Here is a 22,134-nt window from a genome sequence, read left to right as displayed (position 1 = left end):
ACCCCCGTTAACACCCATGTTCCAACTTGGGTTCCCAGCTACCCTCCACTGGGCAGCCTGGCCTCTGCCCCCGGTATGCCCAGAGCCCCTCAGCGTCCCTGTGCCACAGGTGTCCGTGAATGGGAAGCGGCTGGACCTCACCTACAGCTTCCTGGGCAGCCGGGGCATCGGGCAGTGCTACAGCGGCTCCCCTTGTGAGCGCCAGCCTTGCCAGAACCGTGGCACATGCATGCCAGCCGGCGAGTACGAGTTCCAGTGCCTGTGTGCAGACGGCTTCAAAGGTGTGCGAGCCCACCCCTGACCCTGGCTCTGGCGCCGGGGGGTGGCAGGGGAATCGAGGGGAGGGTGCAGAGAGGAGGGGCAGCTGCCTTGACCCACACCTGCTCATGGTGCCTTGGCCCGCAGGAGACCTATGTGAACATGGGGAGAACCCCTGCTGGCTCCTTGAGCCCTGTCTACACGGGGGCACCTGCCAGGGCACCCGCTGCCTCTGTCCCCCCGGCTTCTCTGGGCCCCGCTGCCAACAAGGTAACTGTCCCGGCTTCTCCCCACCTCCCACTTGTGGCCCTGGGGGCGACACACGGGGCCCGCAGTGTCTGCGCCTGCTGACCGCACCTGCCTCTCTTCATAGGCCCTGGACAAGGCACAGCAGAGTCTGAGTGGCATCTGGAAGGCAGCGGGGGCAACGGTATGTACTTCCTGTGGCCAGAGAGGCTTGTCTCCTCCCTGGCCTCCCATGTCAGCCCATCTCCCAAGGAGCCCACACTCTTGTTTCTGGCCTGTGAGCAGGACAAGGCCACGCGAGAGGCTCATTGGGCTCAGAGTGAGGGAACAAAGAAGAGCCCAGCAACACAGAGCTGGAGCACGCCCGATACTTCTGGCTAGCTGAGCCGGCAAGGCCGCCCGGGGTGGGTCCTTGAGCCACTCTGACCTCAGTTTCCTCCTCTACATTCACACATCCTGTCAACAAACTCTTTTGTGCCCGTCCTTGCCGTTGAGGCAGGAAATACACAATGAACAAGGCAAGACCTACCTTCTCAAGGATTCCACAGGCTATTTAAAAGCAGTGATCATTTTTTTTTAAAGATTTTATTTATTTATTTGAGAGAGAGACAGTGAGAGAGAACATGAGCGAGGAGAAGGTCAGAGGGAGAAGCAGACTCCCCATGGAGCTGGGAGCCCAATGTGGGACTCGATCCCGGGACTCCAGGATCATGACCTGAGCCGAAGGCAGTCATCCAACCAACTGAGCCACCCAGGCGCTCCGCAGTGATCATTTTTTTAAAAAAATCAGTGTTTATTAAACTTTCAGGGATGCTGGGCTAACTGTTTTGTATATAGCCATCTTTTTCCTTCTCACTAATGTGATAGGAGCAGTAGTGGTAGAGCAGCTAAGAACACGGGCTCTGGATTGAAATCCTAGCCCTGCCGCCTACTAGCTGCATTCCGGTGGGTGAGTCACTTACCCTTCTGTGCCTTAGTTTCCTTATGTGTAAAATAAAGAGGAGTGACATTCTTCCACAAGGGTTGGATAAAAGTTTGTGTCAGGATACAATTACTTAATGTACTCGAAATGCCTAGAACAACGTCTGGTCGACAGTAGGTACAGAATGTTAGCTTTTATTAACATTATGTCTAAGCCACAGGATTATTGTAAGGATCCCTTTAAATGAAAGGGTGCTTGCAGCCAGCTGTGACACCCCTCGTAGGTTATTTGGCACACAGTAGGTGCTCAGGAAATGTTCACTGTTCGCATCTTTGGGTGGACAGTGGCCAAGTGCCCCTACCCTTCTAGGCCCACAGGGACCAGCACTGGCCTGAAGATGGGTCTGAGCAGGTAGGGCTGGGGATGCTGGAACCACACCCAGTATGGACACTGGGGCCTAAAGGTCTGGGTGGCCATGCTGGCTCCCCACTTTCTGAGCAGGTCGCTCACACCCACCCCAAGCCTGTCTTCCCCTCCCCTCTGTAAGAGAGAGGGAACACAAGGGCTCTGAAACTTCTATGTGCCAGGGACCTAGGTGACCAGCTCTCCTGGTCTGCTCAGGGCTGAGGGGGTCTCTCGGGATGTGAACTTCAGGAACTAAAACCAGGACAGGACTCAGCAAATAGGGACAGTTGTTCCTCACCCTATCTGGACCCTACTGAGTACATAAAATAAAATACATAGGATTTCAGAGGAAACCCACTGTACTGAGATAAAGTTCTCAAAATATTTAAAATTTTCCGATGATGTATTAGTGACAAATCATAAGTCCTGCTATGGCCCCTTGGATTTGCTGCCCACATGCATAACGGAAGGAACAACTCCATTTCACTGAAATGAGAGCCCCAGTATCTCTCCGTCCAAGTTCACAGGCCTCTGACCTGTGTCCAGAGCCCTCTGGGGTCTCTGGAGACTGCAGGCTCAGGGCCCCCATGGTAGCACACGTTGGGGTGGAGGTAAGGGTCCGGAAGCCAGCACGGTGGCCGCCCCATCCAGGCGAGCAGGGATCTCACTGTCCCCACATCCTCCTGCAGATGCCCCTGGACAGTATGGAGCCTATTTCCACGATGGTGGCTTCCTTGCCTTCCCTGGCCGCATCTTCTCCAGGAGGTAAGATAGGTGCCAGGGGAGCCATTGGGTTCAGGGAGGGGAGCAGGAACCTGCAGCTTCTTCCCCCTCACCCGCCTCCTCCACTCCCAGCCTGCCTGAGGTCCCGGAGACCATCGAGCTGGAAGTTCGGACCAGCACAGCCAATGGCCTCCTGCTCTGGCAGGGCGTGGTGAGTGTGGGCATCCAGCCCGGTCTCAGGGTCGCCAGCCCCCTGGTGGGAGAGAGGAGGGTGGAGGCCACAGCAGCAGGGGTCTCGGCTCTCTAGACAGGGAACCCCAACGACCCTGTGCTTCCCTGGCAGGATCTGGGAGATGCCAGCCGCAGCAAGGATTTCATCAGTCTCGGGCTTCAGGATGGACACCTTGTCTTCAGGTGGGTCCGGGCACCTGCCCCTTCCTTCCCCTCCCTGGACCCCCGTACCCCTTCAGGGTCTGCCCCTCTGCTCGGTACCATGGCTCCTCCCACGAGAAGCTGCAGCCCTCCCAGGACCCCAGCCCCCCAAACCAGCTCCATCTGGCCCAGCTCTCACTGTCTTGGCCCTGTGTGACTGCAGCTACCAGCTGGGCAGTGGGGAGGCCCGCCTGGTCTCTGAGGACCCCATTGATGATGGCGAGTGGCATCGGGTGACCGCACTGCGGTAAGAAAGGCCCCCCAGGCACTGGGGTGAAGGGCACAGAGTTCTGGGGTAGGACAGGATGCTGCCTGCCTTGTACAGGGAGGCAGGCTTTGAGCTCTGGGAGAGAACTTGAAGCCTAGGCGGGCGGAGAGCCCACCAGCCTAAACACAGACACCATGGCGGGGGGGGGGGGGGGGGCAGACACCCAAGGGGACAGGTGACAGCTGAGAGAAGTACCAAGAAGCTGTGTTTGTGGGGCTAGATCTCATCCAGTGGTGGAAGGAAAAAGCTCCAAGCAGGAGCAGGCCTTCCTGTCTGGCATCTTTGTGGCAAAGGGAGGGGTCCCTTGGAACTGGTGATGAGGCCCCCACCCCTGTTCCGCCAACAGAGAAGGCCGGAGAGGCTCCATCCAGGTGGATGGTGAGGAGCTGGTCAGCGGCCAGTCGCCAGGCCCTAACGTGGCTGTCAACACCAAGGGCAGCATCTATATCGGTAAGTCCCAGGCTTGGACCCCGGTACAGGCCTCGGGTGCCCTCCCCAGGACCAGGGAAGGAATGGGGCCCCCACGGAGCTAGGATAGGCCAGGCTGCGGGAGCTGACATGCCCCGTCCTCCCCCGGTGCCTGCAGGCGGAGCCCGCGATGTGACCACACTGACTGGGGGCCGCTTCTCCTCGGGCATCACCGGCTGCATCAAGAACCTGGTGCTGCACTCGGCCCGGCCCGGCGCTCCACCGCCACAGCCTCTGGACCTACAGCACCGTGCCCAGGCTGGCGCCAACACCCGCCCCTGCCCCTCATAGGCGGCTGCCTGGCCCACACGGACTCCCGGGCAGCGTCCCAGCCCCACGACGTCGAGTATATTATTATTAATATTATTATTATGACTATTTTGTAAGAAACTGAGGCAATGCCACGCTTTGCTGCTACTGCCCTGGGCTGGACTGGAGGGTAGACATGCCACCCCCAACACCAGCACCCCTGGGCCGAGCCGCGGGCTGGTAGGTAGGGCAGGTCGGATGAGAGCCGGTGCCTCAGAGGGCTGCCAGGACTGGGGGTCAGACGCAGTAGGCTCAGAACTGTCACCGCCGCTGGAGAGCCCCTTCCCCCACAGAGCTGGGCTGTCCCCGTCCCACGGCCCTCCGGCAGCCCTCAGTCCTACAAGAGCCAACCATGGCCCACAGCCTGGTGCCTCACCAGCTCCCTGGAACAGGGGGCCTCGCAATTGCCTTTGCCACCCTCCTCTGGGTGGGGAAAGCTCTTTAGTGCCAACTGTGGAACAAAAGGCAGCTCACCCCTGGACAGGCCACCTCCCCCCCCCCCCCCAGCCCATGTCCCAGCCCCTTTCACTTCTGCCTAGCCAGTCGGGCCACCTGCCTCTGGCAGCCTCCACCTCCCACTGAGCCCTCCTGGCCTGCAGCCCCCCACCCCACCCCTACTCCCCAACACCTGGCCCAGGGCCCCTGCCCCTCAGGGGCGGCAAGGGAAACTCTACCCCAGCTCTTCCCCGGAGCTGATACAGGCAGAGCCCAGCACTGAGAGGGTCTCCCCGCCCACACCAGGCCATATCCCCCCACTGATCTGGAAGTGAAGGCCCAGGGGACATGGGGGGAGGAGGGCATTGGTGGTTGAAAAGAGTTAGTGCCTTGGGTGGGGGATGCCAGGACTCATGACTGGGAGGGACAGGAAGGGGACATGACAGCCCTGCCCCCATCTGCGGGAGCCTGAGGGCCCAGCTGGGGGCACGTGACCTCCCCACCAGCAGCCCGCAGATGTGGGGTCAGGACGCCTGGCCTCTGTGTCCTAGAAGGGACCCTCCTGTGGTCTTTGTCTTGATCTTTCTTAATAAACGGTGCTATCCCCGCCAGAGCTGTCTCCTGTGCCCCTGACTGGGGCTTGACTCAGTGGAACCCGAGGGGGGCCCGGGGGGTGGGCAAAGGCGGGCAGGTGAGTTCTGGGAGTGAAGAAAGGCAGCTGTGGGGGGGTGAGGCCCCTGCCCCCGCCCTTCCCAGATCTAGCAGGGTGCCAGCGGCCACCCGAGTGACAGGGCTGGTTAGCTCCATGTCCCTCACGACACCCACAAGGCAGGAGAGGAGCAGACTGAGTCTGAGGCTTTTGTGACATGCCCAAGGTTAGGTGGCCCTCCTGGGGATGGGGTAGAGCCCTAAGTCTGTCTGACCCCAGAGCCCAGGCTCCTATTTCCAAAGCTACAGCCTCTAGGGATGTCCTCCCTGATCCTGGAAGGCCAGCCCACTTGGCTACAGCCCCCCAGGAGCCACCTGGCCAGGACACGTGTAACAGATGGTGCAGCCAGGGCAGAGGCCCTGGGCACCAGCCCACCAGGCCCGCCAGTGGGAGGAGCAGCAGCACCAGAGGAGGCCCACGAGAAGGCCAGCAGAGGCTAGGACTAGTGAGCAGACCAGCGCCACACCTCGGAGCCGGGAACCTGCAGAAAGAAAAGGAAAGCCCACTCAGGCCACACCCTAGGCCTGTTGTCCTGTCCCTGTCACATGGGGAGGGATAAGTGTGACCTTGGTGGGAGGAGTGGAAGCAGGTGGGAAGCAAGAGCCATCTACCTCCCAGAGGAGCTGTTGTACCCTGCTGTTCAGGGGCCCAGCCTGTGATGGGTGTCCTCTGGGCGGCCATCTGGAGGGTTTCTGCAGAACTGAAAGCTGAGGGGAGCGTCAGGGTCTTGGACACAGGGCCATCGGTACCGCCTGCCCGGCTGGGCACCAGAGGGGGACCTGCAGCAGGAAATAATAGAGGAACACACAGAACTTTCCAGGGCTTGACTTGGGCTCACTGAAGCCTCCCCAAACCTGTCTGAGTTTGTTACTATCAGTATTTCCATTTCATATAAGGAAAGTGAGGCCTGGAAAAATTAAGTCGCTTGCCCAGGTCACAGAGCAGGAAGTACTAGGGGAGGACTTGAGCTCACACTGCCCAGCTCCAGCGCCCAGGGTTACAAATGGGGCTACTTCTCAAGAAGGAGGAAATGTCTGTACTGAGCATTCTCTGGCCACCAAGCACCATGTTGGGCACTGGGCTCTTTACCTGTGGTATTTCACTTAGTTTAGGACAACTCCAAACGTTAGGTTTATCAGCACCTACAGCCAGGTGTTTAATTTGCAGTAAACAACGTGTTGAACCGTACATGGCAGCCCTGTTTGCAGATGTGGCATCTTAGATTCCCAGAGCTTCCTGGGTACTCCGTTTTGGTCCCCCTGTCCACAGAAGTCATTCCTGGTCATGCTACTCCCTGACTCTATGACCTTGGGCAAGACATTTCTCCTTCCCTAGGCCTCAGTTTCCCCATACATAAAACATGGGAGTCAGACTGGACAATGGTTTCCAAAGTAAGTCTTGAAGATTCAACTCAAGTTGATGTCCCTTGATAGGACATCAGTCAGCCAGGGTCTGGGCCTCCATGTCCAGTTAAATAGAGCATCTCTTCCTCTTGGTCCTCTGCAAAATTCCACTTAGGAAAAGCTTCCACCACTGAAATACCATTTAGAAGCAGCTGGACTAGATGACTTCCAGCATCATTCCGGCTCTAACTTGCTCTGATTCTCAGATAGTCCAGTCTACACAGGTTCCCCACTCCTGCCCTGCCCCTGCCCCCAGTCTCTGCACTGAGGCCCTGCCCCAGGGAAGGGGAGTCAGCCCTAGTTTCCCTCCTAGCAGCTCAGCAGGGCCCAGGCCGCACCCATCACTGACCTCTGCAGTTGGCTGGTGGCCAGGAAGCCTGGTCACTACCATCGCCACAGTTGTCCACGCCCCAGCGATCGCACACCAGGCTTGGGGGCACGCACCTGCCATTCCGACAGCGGAAGTAGGCACCGCAGGCTCCTGGGGCCAGGAGGGGAGGCATGAGATGGGGACCCTGAGCCAACGCCTGATGCACAGGGATGCGTAGCCCTATAGTGAGTGAACATGGGAGTTGGGAACCACAGAGAGCTGCTTCTGTGTGCGTGCAGATGAAAGCATAGGTGGAGACAGGTGTATGGTCCTCAAGATGATGCGGATGGCTGACATTTACTGATTCCTGTCTGATGCTGGCCATGGCTCTCAGCGCTTCACCCACATCCAGCTCCTGAAGTTCTCACAATAACCCTACACGATAAACACTGTTCCTACTCCCATTTCAGAGATCAGAAGACAGGCACAGAGAGCTCAGGTCACTTGGCCAAGGCTACACAGCTTGTATCAAAGCAGCAGATGAGGAATCCAGTCCCACGCTCAGGAATGCCACCCTCCCCCAGCACTCTGGGCCTCCTTGTCCCGATTTCCATCCCTCTGCAGCCCTCCTCACCTCAGCAGAACATGGATTCACTTGGTTATTTGTCAATAGCCCGTCTCCCCTACCATGATGTCAGCTCAGAGAGGACAGGGACTTCTCTGCTGTTCATCGCTCTATCCCTAGAGCCTAGAACAGCACCTGGCACATTGCAGGTGCCCCTGTAACATTTGTTAAATGAATGAATATGCACGCAGGTGAATGAATTGTATGACTTGATGTGCATGGTGTGCAGAGAGGCTGACTTACCCAGCATCCCATTCTGTGAAGAAAAGCTGGTTTGGTGGGGTTGCCCAACACCCTGGCTCAGGGGTGGGCATGGGAATCAGAGCACTCCATTTCCTGGCTCCAGAAATGGACACATAGCCCACATAACTACTCAAACTTGGCACTGGCACTCTTGCTAGAACCATAAGAAAAGATGCTCGCTCTCTATTTTGTTGATGTTAGAGCTATAATGGTGACCATGGGTTTGGAGCTGCGGGATCATCTTACTGCCAGATAGAAAGAGAAGCTGCCTGAGAGGGAGGCCAAGCAGATTCCCACAATGCAAAGACAGAGAACAAGGACACAGAGCCCAGGGGCCATTATTTGAACTGCTGGATCCAGCTCTACCTGAACCAACACCTCAATACCCCAGTTACAGGAGTCCCTCCCCATTCTCCTTTGGCTAAACCAACTTGAGTCGGGTTTCTTTTGTCTACAGATGAAAATAAAGACTACATAACAGGTATGGAGATGTAAGGGTGAATGTGACACAAAACACAAACAGTGGTGTGGTTGTGTATGGGCAGTCATGTGTGAGGGTCAGTGAAGGCGTGTGTGCAAGAACCAGGCAGCCTGTGCCTGCAGGTGTGAGTGACGGGGACTGCGTGTGTGGCCTAATGATGTGAAATGAACCCTTCTTCATTCAAGTGACAAAATTGATCTAAGGAAGCCAGAGCTATGATAGGGCTTCACCACTGCCTCCTTTCGGGAGTCCATGCGAACGAACACAGACGCCAGCAGCATCCCTGGCTCTGGCTGACAGCGGCACTTGCAAGCAGGCAAGGCCACGGGGAGAGAGAGGGAGGGTACGGAGGGAGGGGTTAATTCTCCATCAGCCAGTGAGCGCTGTGTGCAACACATCACAGGCCCCTGGGCCTGCTGCAGCCTGTGGAAGCCCTATGGAAGCCTGGGAGACCCCAAGGCGACCACCTTGGCCCTAAGGATTTAGAGTCCAAATTTCCCATAGTTCCTCCTAGAGCCAAAGACTAAGGGAGAAGAGAGAAAGAATCTAAAATCCAAAATTCAGGGGCGCCTGGGTGGCTCAGTCAGTGAAGCATCCAACTGTTAGATTTCGGCTCAGGTCATGATCTCAGGGTCGTGAGATCGAGCCCCACAACAGGCTCCATGCTGGGCCTGGGGCCCGCTTAAGATTCTCTCTCTGCCCCTGCTTCCCACCCCTGCTCTTGGTCACACACACAATAAATAAATAAATAAATAAATAAATAAATAAATAAAATTCAAAATTCAGACTGGGTACTAGGTCAGGGGAGAAGAAGGTGGGCCTTGTCTAAAGAGGCCATGAGGGGGGTGCCTGGGTGGCTCAGTGGGTTAAAGCCTCTGCTTTCGGCTCGGGTCATGATCCCAGAGTCCTGGGATCGAGACCCGCATCGGACTCTCTGCTCTGCAGGGAGCCTGCTTCCTCCTCTCTCTGCCTGCCTCTCTGCCTACTTGTAATCTCTGTCTGTCAAATAAATAAATAAAATTTTAAAAAATAAAGAGACCATGAGGGACGCCTGGGTGGCTCAGTTGGTTAAGCAGCTGCCTTCGGCTCAGGTCATGATCCCAGGGTCCTGGGATCGAGTCCCACATCGGGCTCCTTGCTCGGCAGGGAGCCTGCTTCTCCCTCTGCCTCTGCCTGCCTCTTTGTCTGCCTGTGCTTGCTCGCTCTCTCTCCCTCTGTCTCTGACAAATAAATAAATAAAATCTTTAAAAAAAAAAAAAAAAAGAGGCCATGAGACGGCCCCTGGGGCTCTGGCAGACCAACTCAGTGTTAAAGGGCCGTCCATGGGGCTCCTGGGTGGCTAAGTGGGTTGGGCCTCTGCCTTCGGCTCAGGTCATGGTGTCAGGGTACTGGGATCGAGCCCTGTGTCGGGCTTTCTGCTAGGGAGGGAGCCTGTTTCCCCCTCTCTCTCTGCCTGTCTCTCTTGCCTACTTGTGATCTCGCTCTCTGTCATATAAATAAATAAACTCTTTAAGAAAAAAAAAAAAAGGGCCATCCAGGGCCTGGCACATTGAAGTCTAGCTCCCAGTGAGCCTGCATCTGAGTCTCAAAGTGCTTGCACTCCCACATTTGAATCCCCAGCCTGGATATCTTGCCAGCATGGGCACTAAAGTTTCTCTGTGCTTTTGGAATCTTCTGGTTTGGGCAGTTTGCCTACTCGCCATCACCGGACACAGCCTCTGCTGGGACACACGGGAGTATCTCCAGTCCTGGGGAAGCCTGCGGGGGCTAAAGCCTTGAACTCACTTTGAACAAGAGGACATGCGCTCGAGCCGCTGAAGCCCAGCTGTGCCGCTTGTGAGCAGGGAGGCCTGGGCACTTTTCCTAACCTCCCTGAACCTGTTTCCCACTCAAAAACAGGAGGACAAGGAGACAGGTGTGGTGCGGCCGGGAGGCCCAGACCCATCGGCACGCGAAGGGCAAAGGCAGTGGGTACCAAGTGACTATTAACTACTGTGAGTTCCCCTTCCTTGCTGTCGCTGACAGCCCTGAGGGTCCTCACTCCGCTTCCCTGCAACCCTCTGAAGGGCTGAGCCAGGACAGAAGAGCCATGCGTGGGGCGCCTGGGTGGCTCAGTGGGTTAAGCCGCTGCCTTCGGCTCAGGTCATGATCTCGGGGTCCTGGGATCGAGTCCCGCATCGGGCTCTCTGCTCGGCAGGGAGCCTGCTTCCCTCTCTCTCTCTCTGCCTGCCTCTCCATCTACTTGTGATTTCTCTCTGTCAAATAAATAAATAAAATCTTTAAAAAAAAAAAAAAAAAAAAAAAGAAGAGCCATGTGTGAACTTGAGAGTGTGTAAGGTATATCTAAGTGTGCAAAGTGGTGCTGTCTGTGTAGGAGGTGTGTGATGTAATGTATACTGTGTGGGAGTGTGCGGTATGGGACGTGCGTGGCTTGTGTGTCGCAGTGTGCGAGGCACGTGGGTGGGTGAGTTGTGTAAATGAGCGCAGACTTCTGAGTTGTATGTACATACACAGTGTGTGTGAGTGTGGGTGTTGGGATGTGAGGTTTGTACGTGTGGGGTTGTGTGAATGAGTGTGCAGTGTATGAATAAAGGTGTTGAGGTACGAGGGGTGTGAGTGTGGGTCATGTGAATGAGTGTGCAGGGTGTGTGGGGATGTGTGCCGTGGGGGGGTTGTTGAGGCGTGAGGTTGTGAGTGGTGTTGGATGTGAGGTGTGGGAGTGTAGGAATGGTGTGGGAGAGGGAGTTGTGAACAGGTGAGTGTGTATGTGTGAATGAGTGTGTAGGCCATGAGGGTTGAGTACAGTGAGTGTAGGTGTTGGGTGTGAGGTGTGTGAGGGGGTGGTGTGAATGAGAGTACAGGGTGTGTGAGCGGGGGGTTGGGTGTGAGCGTGTGGGGTGGTGTGAATGAGTGTGCAGGGTATATGGGGTACGTAGCGTGCATGGGTGTTGAGGCGTGAGGTGAGTGAGTGGGGGGCCGTGTGAATGAGTGTGCAGGGTGCGTGTGGGTACTGGGTGTCAGGTGTGGGAGTGCGTGGGAGTTGGGAATGGGTGAGTGTGTGCTGGCGTATGTCGGCGGCTGGTAGGGGCTGGTAGGGGGACTGCCATCGGGGCCCTGGGAGTCAGATTTATTGGGTCGACTCCGGGGGTCTGGAATGCCCCCTTCCCTTCTCCCCCTCCCCCCGGGAGCGCGCTCAGCCCGCTACCAGTCCCCTTGCCCCAACTTCGTCCAGGCTCCAGCAGCCGCCCCCATCCTCCGCGCTGCAGGTGCCACACCGGTGACCCCAGGCCCACAGCTGCCCCTGGCTCGGGGCCCCCGGTCCCAGCCAACAGCCCCCACCCACCCAGCCGGAAAGAGGTGGCATCGCCCACGAAGTCCACGCGGGGCTGGCGGCCTCTGGTGAGCAGGCGGAGGCCCAGGAAGGGCCCGGAGGACGCTACAGCTGCCGGGATGGTCAGGCCGCAGAGAGGGGCCCCCAGGGGCCGCGGCGCCCCCGGCGGGCCCTCGTAGAACTGCAGGTAGGACCCGGGGGCGCACGGGTCGGCCGGCGCGGTGGAGGAGGCGTTGGACGCCGGGGATGCTGGGGGCGCCCGCGCCGCCGCGGCCAAGCTGTAGACCAGGAAGAAGCGGAACTGGAATCGAATTCTGTCGCCGGCGGCCGCCGCCCCCATCCAGAGCCAGCAGTCGGTGTCCGGGGCCACGAAGTAGAACCTGCGCGAGGCGGAGTGCGAGCGCAGCAGCAGCCCGGCCCCCTGCCACGTCTGCCCGCAGAGGTCCACCAGGTCGGCTGCAGGGAAAAGCACAAACCCTGGAAACGCGCGGCCCGGTTTCAAGCCCTGCCCACTGTGTGACCCCCAGGTAAGTCACTCACCCTCTCTGAGCTTCGGTTTTTTCATCAACAAAATGGAATGATTGCCCAATCTCAGAATTTTGAGTAATTTAATTACTCAAAGGGTTGAGTAATTTAATTCAGGTCCTCAATCTCTTATTCAAAAGCTCTGGAATACGTTTCAGAATTTTCCAGATTTTTAGAAAGGTAAGGTAGGTAATACAGGAGATTATGTTGCAGCCCTCCATGATCAAACACATTTTCTAGAGCAAGTCTGCTGACATAACCCTAAGCATGACAAATAAAGACAAGAAACAGCCTCCTATCAGTTCAAGTCAAGTGTCGCCTGTACATTAGTTAAGAAGGAGTTTTGGCTTTCAGAGTTTCTCTTATTTTGGAATTGAAACTAGAGGACTGTGGGCAGGTAAAGGTTCAGCGCTCAGGACAGTGCTGTGCATTTAATGAGTGTCACAGAAGCGTTAGCTATTATTAGTACCTTATCCCCGGAGGGGTAGACTCAACTGGGCCTCTGCCTACTCCAGCCTTTCCCTTTTGCTCTTTGGAAAAGAACCCTAATATCTCTCAGCTGTCAGTGAGCAACCTACCAGGTTGTCTCCTGGTCATTGGCCTAAATCAAGCTTTGTAATCCTGATTCAATTTGCGGGGTTTAGGGATTGACTTGGGACCCGGTTCTGGCCAATGAGATTGAAGAGGTTTGCTGAGGGCTCCTGGAAAAGGTTTTCCTCTCTGATTAAAAAACAAAACAAAAAACCTGAAAGCAGTTGTCTGAGGATGCAAGGGCCGGGGCCGTAGCAGCCATTTTGCAAGGATAAGGTCATGAGAATCATGAGAATCATGGAAAACGTCAACATGGTGGAGCTGCTAAATTAACCATATCTGGAATCATCTGTGGCCACTCTTCTTGAGTGAAATAGCAAATGTCCTTACCGGTTAAACTCTGTTAGTTTGGTATCTGTTACTTACATCCCAAAACATCCTCACTGCTACAGAGTTGTTGCGAGGACTGAATGAGATAATGTGCAAATAATCAAACTAGCTCTGATTTTTGTAAGGATGGAAAAGAGGAAGTGGCTTTTCTGGTGCATAGTAGGGACACCAGTGGGTGTTAAGGACCAGCCAGGATGTGGGTCTTTGGGGGAAGAAATTCACTGTCAGGGCTCTGGATGTGGGAGCATTGTCTCAGATCTTCGCAGATCTAGTAAAGCCGGAACCTGCCCTAAAGGCCAACGGTGAAAGAGGGAGGCTTGGAGAATGAATGAGTTGAGCACCTTTTATGTGCCCGGAGCTAAATGTCTTACACATTTATCTCATCTTATATGCATAGTAGTAATAGTCCCTTAAGGAGCAAGGGCCCTTATTCCCACTTTGCTGGTGCAGAAGCAGAACCGGAGAGGTGAAGCCGTGATGTCACTGAAAGTATGAACACGGACTGTCTGACCCCAAAGTTCACAGTTGTTGTTGTCCACCGCCTCCTTCCCCATACACACTCCAGACTCCTATTTCTGGGTGACTTGGAGTTCCAGCCTCCCAGAGGAGTTTGGAGTACCAAACAAGACCAGTCACAAGACTTTCCAGCCTCCTCCAATTCAAGGGGTCCCAGCCTATCATGGGGTTACGGTCTCTAAGGGTGGGAGGACCTGACCCCCTGCTGACCCCAGCTGAACCCCCCTCAGGCTCACCTGTTTCCAGAGCAGACACAGCCAGTGCAGCCGCCCCCAGCAGAAGCAGCCTTTGGGGAAGCTGCCCCAGACAGACCTCCATCCAGGCCCTGCTGTGCCCAGCAATGGGGCAGACTTGCAGGATCCTCAGTTTGGGGTCTTTGGGGAGACTGGGGGGGGGGGCCTGGCAGAGACTGTGGCAGGACACAAGGAGCAAGGGGAGGTAAGTCCATCAGCCCTCTGGTCTCTTTATAGTGATCTTTGTGCTCCAGATCCTTCTTCAGATCAGGATTGTATCTAAGGTTGCCATGGAGATTTGGGGCTGAGGCTGGAGCCTGGGGAAAGTAGGCGGGGAAGATGGCCACTCACCCCCTGCCAGATAGGAACCAGGAACCTCAGATCCGGTTCACCCACAAGGCTTCTGGGAGGGGGGCCCACAGTCTCAGGGAACTGCTGAGCTCTGGATAAATTGACACCTTAGGGCTGAGCTTGAGGGAGGCCCAGCACATCAAAGGGCGGCTCTCAGGGCCCTACAGACGCAGCAAGTGGCAAAGTAGTGCTGGACCAGGAGGCCCTACCCCAGGGCCTTTGCACTCACAATTCCCTCCATGTGAAGTGCTCTTCTCCCATAGCATTCCATGGCTGGCTTCTTCAGGTCATTCAGGTTTGGGGTCACATGTCACCCCCTCGGACCACATTACTCAGACCACCTCTCAGTGTGAACTGGTGCTTTCCTTCCTTGTCACTCAGTCACATCTCCCCAAATATATTACTTCAGCACTCACTCGAATAACTTGGCTTACAGATATCTAGTGTATATTATCTACTGGTCCCACTAAAATTGTGTTCCACAAGGGTTATGTTGATCTCTGAACCCCTAGGTCATAGCACAGTGCCTGGCACAGGACAGGCATCCAGAAAAGAAGAATAAATACATGGTATTAAGCACATGACCTCTCTTTTGCTAGGTTCAGCTTCCCCACATATCAAAGAAAGGACTTGGGCCATTTCAGAACTTGTCCAAAACTTGTTATTAGACCAACATTTTTCATGGGGCACCTGGCTGGCTCAATCAGTGGAGCATGCGACTCTTGATCTTGGGGTTGTAGGTTTTCCCCTGTTGGATGTAGAGATGATTTAAAAATAAAATATTTTTGGGCACCTGGGTGGTTCAGTTGGTTAAGCCTCTGCCTTCGACCCAGGTCATGATCTCAGGGTCCTGGGATCGAGTCCCACACCGGGCTCTCTGCTCAGTGGGGAGCCTGTTCCTTCTCTCTCTCTCTGACTGCCTCTCTGCCAACTTGTGATCTCTCTCTCTGTCAAATAAATAAATAAATTCTTTTTAAAAAAAAATAAATTTTTTTTTAAAGATCAGTTTTTTCTAAAGTTTTCTTACATGGAATATTTTATTTTGTTTTGTTTTGTTTTATTTTATTTGAGAGAGACAACATGCATGAGCATGGGGGAGGAGCAGAAGGAGAAGCAGACTCCCCACTGAGCAGGAAGCCCAACATGGGGCTCCATCCCAGGACCCCAAGATCATGACCTGAGCCTAAAGGCAGACCCTTAGCTACTGACACACCCAGGTGTCCCTACATGGAAGCTTTAATATATAAATGACAGTTCCAGTTTCATAGGTTTGTAATAAGGATTGAGTCACTTGATACAAGCAGGATACTGAGAATAGTGTCTGTCACACAGTAAGTACGTACCCAGGACATGCTAGGTGGGATGCTGACTCTTAATGTCACTATTACTTAAACAGAAGTGCACCACGTTTCAAGAAGTCCCCAGGTGTAATCTTTGAGACACACCTCAGGGTCCCGAGACTCTATGGGAAGGTTAAAATCAGTGGCCCTGGGGCGCCTAGGTGGCTCTGTCAGTTAAGCATCTGACTCTTGGTTTCAGCTCCAGTCATGATCTCCGGGTCATGAGAGCCCTGTGTCAGGCTCCATACTCAGCGTGGAGTCTGCGTGAGATTCTCTCTCCCCCTACCACATGCCCCTCACCCCATTTGTTTGCTCGTGCTCTCTCCCCCTCTCTCTTCCTCTCTATAAAACAAATCCAAGAAACAGCCACGGATCCTGAACTGTCTAACAGCTGTCCCTGCCAGAGCTGACATTCAGTGCCCCTGTGTGTGCCATCCAAGGCCAGGCCTGGGGTTCTCAGAGGACCCAAGTCTGCTTCAGAAGGAGCCGATTTACCGTGAAGCCTGTGCAGCTGAAGCTTTAGGACACATTTCTTGCATGGGGTTATGTGTTTTTGTAAAATTTGCAAGAGTAAGATATTCTCTTTTTTTAAAAAAGACTTTATTTATTTATTTGACAGAGAGAGAGATACAGGTTGGCAGAGAGGCATGCAGAGAGACGGGGGGAAGCAGCCTCACACCAAGCCCCACATCGGGCTCTGCTCGGTGTGGAGCTTGTTTTCTCCTCCCTCTGTCTGCCTGCCTCTCTGCCTACTTGTGATCTCTGTCTATCAAATAAATAAATAAAATCTAAAAAAAAAAAAAAGGAAGAAGAAAAAAAAAAACAGAAAGCAAGGTGGGGAAATGGAAAATGTCAGAGAGCTGCTGAAATTTGCATAGGATATCCTGGGAAGACCTTGTGAAGAAGGATCTTTTGAGTGAATATCCAAAGGATATGAAGGTGCCAGCCATGTAGTTATTTGAAGGAAGAGGGAAGAGCAAGTACAAAGGCCCTGAGGCAGGAGCATGCCTGACACAAGTGACAACAGCATGGAATGAATGCAGTGATGGGGGAGGGTAACAGGAGATGAGTTAGATCAGTAAGGCTCTCGTGGTCATTGTATGGACTCCGTTTTTTTCTCCAGCCGAGACAAGAGCCACTGGACTGGGCCAAATGCTGCAGGGCCAGATAAGAGTCTATTTTAATAAGTCTGGAATTAGTGGTAGCCTGAACCAGGATTGCAAGAGGTGGAAGATTCTGGACATATATTGAAGGTGCAGCCAATAGGCTTTGCTGACAGTTTAGACTTGTGTATGAAGGAAAGGTGAGCCAAGGATGGCACCCTGGGTTTGAGCCTGGCATCTGGAAGGATCGCGCTGCCGTAACTGGGATGGGGAGGATGAGGATCTCAGCTTTGGACACATATGTTTGAGAAGACTGTTCGACTTCCCTGTGGAGAGGACAGGTGGCCGTTGGATCTCCGAGTGTGGAGTGTAGGAGGGGGAAGTGTGGGCTATGGATATAATTTGGGGAGCAGTTAGCATGTGGACGGTATGTAAAGCCACACGATGGGAGTCTGCCATGGAGAAGAAGAGAGAACCAGCAGGCTTGGACAGTGTCCCAACCCTTTTGCTGGAGGAATGCCACCGGTACCCAAGGGTCTGGAGAAAAATGTCCCCTAGGGGGCAGTCAAAGCCAATACAAGGATGAGGAACCCCGTTGTTCAACCCAGAAACAGCTGCTGGGCGGCCATGGGATGCCCCTCAGCTTAGAGGCGGGTGACAGTGGCAGCTCCATCACGAAGCCAAGGGCTGGGCATCTGAGGTCTGAGTCCTCGGTGTCTTCCCTACACATTCAGGGAACTACAGAAAAGAACAATTGTCCTGCCCAATTGCTGTGTCCTACCGTTTCCATCGCATGGGTCAGCAAGCCTGGGTCATCTCTAAGAACTCTTTCCCTCAGTCCACTTCGGCACTGCGGATGTCACGTCTCATCCGTCATTCCTGCAACTTACAGTTCAACACGCTACTAGTAGATAACTGTTCACTGATGCCACTACCAGGCCTAAGGCCTTGAATACCTTCACTCCAGAAAAGCCCTGAGGCAGGTATAACCATCTCCTTTTATTTTTTTTTTATTTTTTTTTAAAGATTTTATTTATTTATTTGACAGACAGAGATCACAAGCAGGCAGGGAGGCAGGCAGAGAGAGAGGAAGGGAAGCAGGCTCCCCGCTGAGCAGAGAGCCCGATGCGGGGCTTGATCCCAGGACCCTGGGACCAGGACCCGAGCCGAAGGCAGAGGCTTTAACCCACTGAGCCACCCAGGCACCCCAACCATCTCCTTTTATTGATGAGAAAGCCAAAATCCAGAGAGATGAAGGGACTTGTTCAAAGTAGCCCCAAAAGTGGGAGGTAGAGCTAGGACTGCCCATTCCCCTGGAGCTCCAGACTCCAATTCTCTTCTTATTATATCATCCCTTGAATCATAACTTGATTCCTCAGAAGGGCCAGGCCCTTGACCTTGAGTCCTAAAGTGCCTGGCCCTGTACTAGGAGCTGGGTGTATAGTGGTAAAGGACACACTTCTGTCTTTAGGCACCTCAGAGCCTAGCAAAAAATAAAATGAAAGTCTAATTCAGCATTATGAAAGCCAAAGCTAAGGGAACAGAGAGGGCGAAGCCAGCCTCGGTTGGAGAAGAGAAGCCAGAGAATAATAAAATTAATAAGTATTAATAAAATGAATAAATGGTCATTATTACTAACAAAAATTATTATGATGATAAATTAATCATAATTTATCAAATGCTTTCTATTTGCCAGGAATTGTTTTCATGTATCTGTTCATTCATTCTTCACAGTTAGTACCATTAAGTGGGTATTAGGATCCTCATTTAAGGGACGCCTGGGTGGCTCAGTTGGTTAAGCATCTGCCTTCGGCTCAGGTCATGATCCCAGGGTCCTGAGATCGAGTCCTGCATCCTGCTTCTCTCTCCACCTGATGCTCCCCCTGCTTGTGCACTCTCTCTCTCTCTCTCTCTCTGACAAATAAATAAAGAAAATATGAAGGAGAAGGAAAGAAGGGAGGGAAGGAGGAAAGGGAATCGATCTGGCTTTCCAGAGGAGGAATTGTCTGAGCCGAAATCTGAAATCTGAATGGTACTCAGGCAGGTGGAGAGAGGGTCCACAGTGTTCTCGGCAGAAGGGGAAGCACAGAGAGTTGAGGCTTGGGAGAGCCCACCCTTGTAGCTTTTACCAGGCAACTTGGAACAGTGCCCCCTTTTGGTCACAGCAGGCTCAAGTATCAAAGCCAAGCAGGTGTCAGATTTGATACCCAGCCAGAAGGGACAGAAGTCAGGGTCTTTCTGACATCCAAATCCACGTTCATTCCATGACAACAATGTTAAGCAACCTTTCTCAATATCGAATCATGTGAAGAGATAGTTTTTCTCTTTTGGTACCCCATACATACTATTCATATTCTGCAATACAGAACTCAAGGATAAAATCATGAGATCAAGATCATTTTTAGAGGATTTGAAACGGAAGCAGAAATAGGGGGTGCCCGGTTGGCTCAGTGGGTTAAAGCCTCTGCCTTCGGCCTAGGTCATGATCTCAGGGTGCTGGAATCGAGTCCCGTATTAGGCTCTCTGCTCTGCGGGGATCCTGCTTCCCCCTCTCCCTCTGCCTGCCTCTCTGCCTACTTGTGATCTCTCTCTCTCTCTGTTAAATAAATAAACTCTTAAAAAAAAAAAAAAGGGCAGAAATAGGCAGACTTTACCCCCTACAAGTCATCAGTGAGGCCAGAAGGAAGATGTATACTGACCACTGAAACAGAAAGAAAAGGGAAATATAATGAACAATATGTACAATATTACAAAACAAAATGCATAGCAAGCCCCTTGTCTCACACATTAGAAACCCTAGAAAAGATTTCTACGTATCTAAGAAAACACGTCTTCCGCACATCCTTGTAACATGTTTTCTTTTAAGACCAATACCTCCAGAACACCAGAGCACTTGGCAAAGAAAACAAAAGACATTTCAGAAAGGAGTCCAGGAACATATAAATAGCCTTGTACTTGTGGGGATTTGAGAATGTTCAACTCCCTCACACATTATTATAGATACAATATCATGATTAGAGGAACAGAAAGAAAACATTCAATAAGTTGAACAGATAAAATCATAAGATACTTAGAATTAAAAGAATGGACAGTTATTCACCATAAAATTGTAAAAAAGAGTATCTTGGAGGGATGCCTGGGTGGCTCACTAAGTTAACGTTAAATGTCTGCCTTCGGCTCAGGTCATGATCATGGGGTCCTGGGATCAAGCCCCACATGTTGGGCTCCCTGCTGGGGTTGAGGGACATTAGCTTCTCCCTCTCCCTTTGCCCCTGCCCTTCCCTTGCTCTCTCTCTTTCCCTCTCTTTCAAATGATTTTTTAAAAAGAGTATCTTAGGAGTGCCTGAGTGGCTCAGTGGGTTAAGCCTCTGCCTTCAGCTCAGGTCATGATCTCAGAGTCCTGGGATGGAGCCCACATTGGGCTCTCTGCTCAGCGGGGAGCCTGCTCCCCCCCCCCCCGCCTGCCTCTCTGCCTACTTGTAATCTCTCTCTCTCTGTCAAATAAATAAATAAAATCTTTAAAAGGGGGGGGCAGGGGCACCTGGGTGACTCAGCTGGTTGAGTGACTGCTTTTGGCTCAGGTCATGATCCTGGAGTCCTGGGATTGAGTCCCATGTCAGGCTCCCAACTCTATGGGGAGTCTGCTTCTCCCTCTGACCTTCTCCCCTCTCATACGATCTCTGGTTCTCTTTCTCAAATAAATAAAGAAAATCTTAAAAAACAAAAAAGGGGGGTACCTTAGTTCACATTTTAGGTAAAATCTACTCATTAGAGAGAGCACCACACCAGAATCAATTAATGAATACATAAAGGACATAGCCTAGGGTTTAAAAAAAAAAAAAAAAGACCCTGAAATTGATAGGATCATTTGGTTATTGGGGAAAACAGACTCTGTGTTAAATATTCTTTTATAGTATATCAAATCCCTAGGGGGGAAGAGCCCAAGATTTCCCACAAGGATCAAACAACACACGGCCTTAGATGAACCAGAGAGGGTGACCCAGCGTCTTTACCCTGAGCACTTGTACCACCAAAGAAAACAAGAGATTCTAGTGACTCACGGTCATGTTGACTGGTCAGTCTGGGTTAGACTTTGACGATTAGCCACAGCACTAGTTCAGCCTACTGAACAAAGACATTTTCTGATATAGAAAACTAGCCCAATAGAAAAAAGGGGATGGGGTACCGGCTGGACTCTTGATCTTGGGGTTGTGAGTTTGAGCCCCACATTCAGGGTAGAGGTTACTTAAAAATAAAATATTTTTTTAAAAAAAGAAGAAAGGGGGTGAGCCTGGGTGGCTCAGTGGGTTAAAGCCTCTGTCTTCAGCTCAGGTCATGATCCCAGGGTTCTGGGATCGAGCCCTGCATCGGGCTCCCTGCTCGGCGGGAAGACTGCTTCCCCCTCGCCCCCTGCCTGCCTCTCTGGCTACATGTGATCTCTGTCTGTCAAATAAATAAATAAAATCTTTAAAAAAAAGAAAGAAAGAAAGAAAGAAAAGGAGCACTGGTTATATTCCTTGCAATTTAGGATACGGTGAGCCTAATGGTAGCCCCAAAATAAGAATCAAGTCACAAATCTTAGTATGCTTTACATTCAGTGCTGACCAAACAAAACAGGTAGCACAAAGTTTTACTCACCTAAATGGAAATGCTACAAAAGGGAAAGGACAAAGCAGGGTCCTCCATGGAGAAGGCAGTGTCTCAGGCTTTACCAGACTTGCCCCATGAGCAGAGAGGGTGAGGAAGACCTGGCCTGCAGCTGGCAATGGGAGGGAGGGCCTAAGCATGGGAGTACCTCACTCATACCCCAAGTCATCGAGTGGAAAGCAGCAACCCTAAATGCAACCAGAGGAGGACCTCTGGCAGCTGGAGGGACAGACATGGCAAATCAATCTGTTGAATTAAAATCAGAACAATTGGGGCGCCTGGGTGGCTCAGTGGGTTAAGCTGCTGCCTTCGGCTCAGGTCATGATCTCAGAGTCCTGGGATCGAGTCCCGCATCGGGCTCTCTGCTCAGCAGGGAGCCTGCTTCCTCCTCTCTCTCTGCCTGCCTCTCTGCCTAACTTGTGATCTCTCTCTCTGTCAAATAAATAAATAAATAAATCTTTAAAAAAATAAAATAAAATAAAATCAGAACAATTGCCGGGGCACCTGGGTGACTCAGTGGGTTAAGCATCTACCTTCGGCTCAGGTCATGATCTCAGGGTCCTGGGATCGAGCCCCACATCGGGTTCCCTGCTCGGCGGGGAGTCTTCTTCTCCCTCTCTCTCTGCCTACCTACTTGTGATCTCTTTCTGTCAAATAAATAAAATCTTTAAAAAATAAGTAAATAAAATAAAATAAGAACAATTGCCAATAAGTCAGAACTTATGCAAAGGACATCCTGAAGTTATCTTGAATTCTGTTCCATGGACAGTAGCCAATGGCCTAATAATTCGGTGCCCCGAATGGAAAAAGAGATAATTGTCTAATAAACACACAGTCAGTATGGAGAAAACCAGTATGAGAGAGCACACACCGGGTTTGACAGTCTTAGGTAACAAAAGGTTATGTCTCAGCACCGAGAAGGGTAAAACT

General features: G+C 52.6%; 2 protein-coding genes across 6 annotated transcripts in view; one reads left to right on the top strand and one right to left on the bottom strand.

Annotated features, from left to right (window-relative positions):
- The window catches only part of LOC101681560 (basement membrane-specific heparan sulfate proteoglycan core protein), a 98,799-nt gene extending 93,722 nt beyond the window's left edge, over window positions 1-5,077 (top strand). For all 5 annotated transcript variants that reach the window (XM_045063928.1, XM_045063927.1, XM_045063926.1 and 2 more), the window contains 9 exons: window positions 110-281; window positions 406-528; window positions 632-688; window positions 2,521-2,596; window positions 2,687-2,765; window positions 2,898-2,968; window positions 3,150-3,233; window positions 3,601-3,704; window positions 3,841-5,077. In XM_045063928.1, coding sequence (XP_044919863.1) covers window positions 110-281; window positions 406-528; window positions 632-688; window positions 2,521-2,596; window positions 2,687-2,765; window positions 2,898-2,968; window positions 3,150-3,233; window positions 3,601-3,704; window positions 3,841-4,013 — 939 coding nt within the window. In that variant the 3' untranslated portion in view covers window positions 4,014-5,077. The remainder of the gene's footprint in view (window positions 1-109; window positions 282-405; window positions 529-631; window positions 689-2,520; window positions 2,597-2,686; window positions 2,766-2,897; window positions 2,969-3,149; window positions 3,234-3,600; window positions 3,705-3,840) is intronic.
- A 391-nt stretch (window positions 5,078-5,468) lies between these two features.
- Window positions 5,469-13,848, bottom strand: LDLRAD2 (low density lipoprotein receptor class A domain containing 2). Its single transcript, XM_004741252.3, has 5 exons — window positions 13,767-13,848; window positions 11,581-12,024; window positions 6,928-7,059; window positions 5,787-5,954; window positions 5,469-5,656 (listed from the first exon to the last, which is right to left on the bottom strand). Exons 1-5 carry the CDS (start codon window positions 13,846-13,848, stop codon window positions 5,469-5,471), a joined length of 1,014 nt encoding a protein of 337 aa, XP_004741309.1.
- Window positions 13,849-22,134: the final 8,286 nt, after the last annotated feature.

This window comes from Mustela putorius, unplaced genomic scaffold (assembly GCF_011764305.1).
Source record: "Mustela putorius furo isolate JIRA1106 unplaced genomic scaffold, ASM1176430v1.1 tig00003853_pilon_pilon_pilon, whole genome shotgun sequence".
Taxonomy (NCBI): domain Eukaryota; kingdom Metazoa; phylum Chordata; class Mammalia; order Carnivora; family Mustelidae; genus Mustela; species Mustela putorius.
This window is presented reverse-complemented; position numbering and strand designations above follow the sequence as displayed.

Coding starts and splice junctions, on each gene's coding strand:
- LDLRAD2 (XM_004741252.3), bottom strand. CDS start 13,848: ATGGAGGTCTGTCTGGGGCAGCTTCCCCAAAGGCTGCTTCTGCTGGGG. Junction 12,025..13,766: donor TGTGTCTGCTCTGGAAACAG/GTGAGCCTGAGG, acceptor TTTTCCCTGCAG/CCGACCTGGTGGACCTCTGC. Junction 7,060..11,580: donor TGCCACCTCTTTCCGGCTGG/GTGGGTGGGGGC, acceptor TCCTGGCCCCAG/GAGCCTGCGGTGCCTACTTC.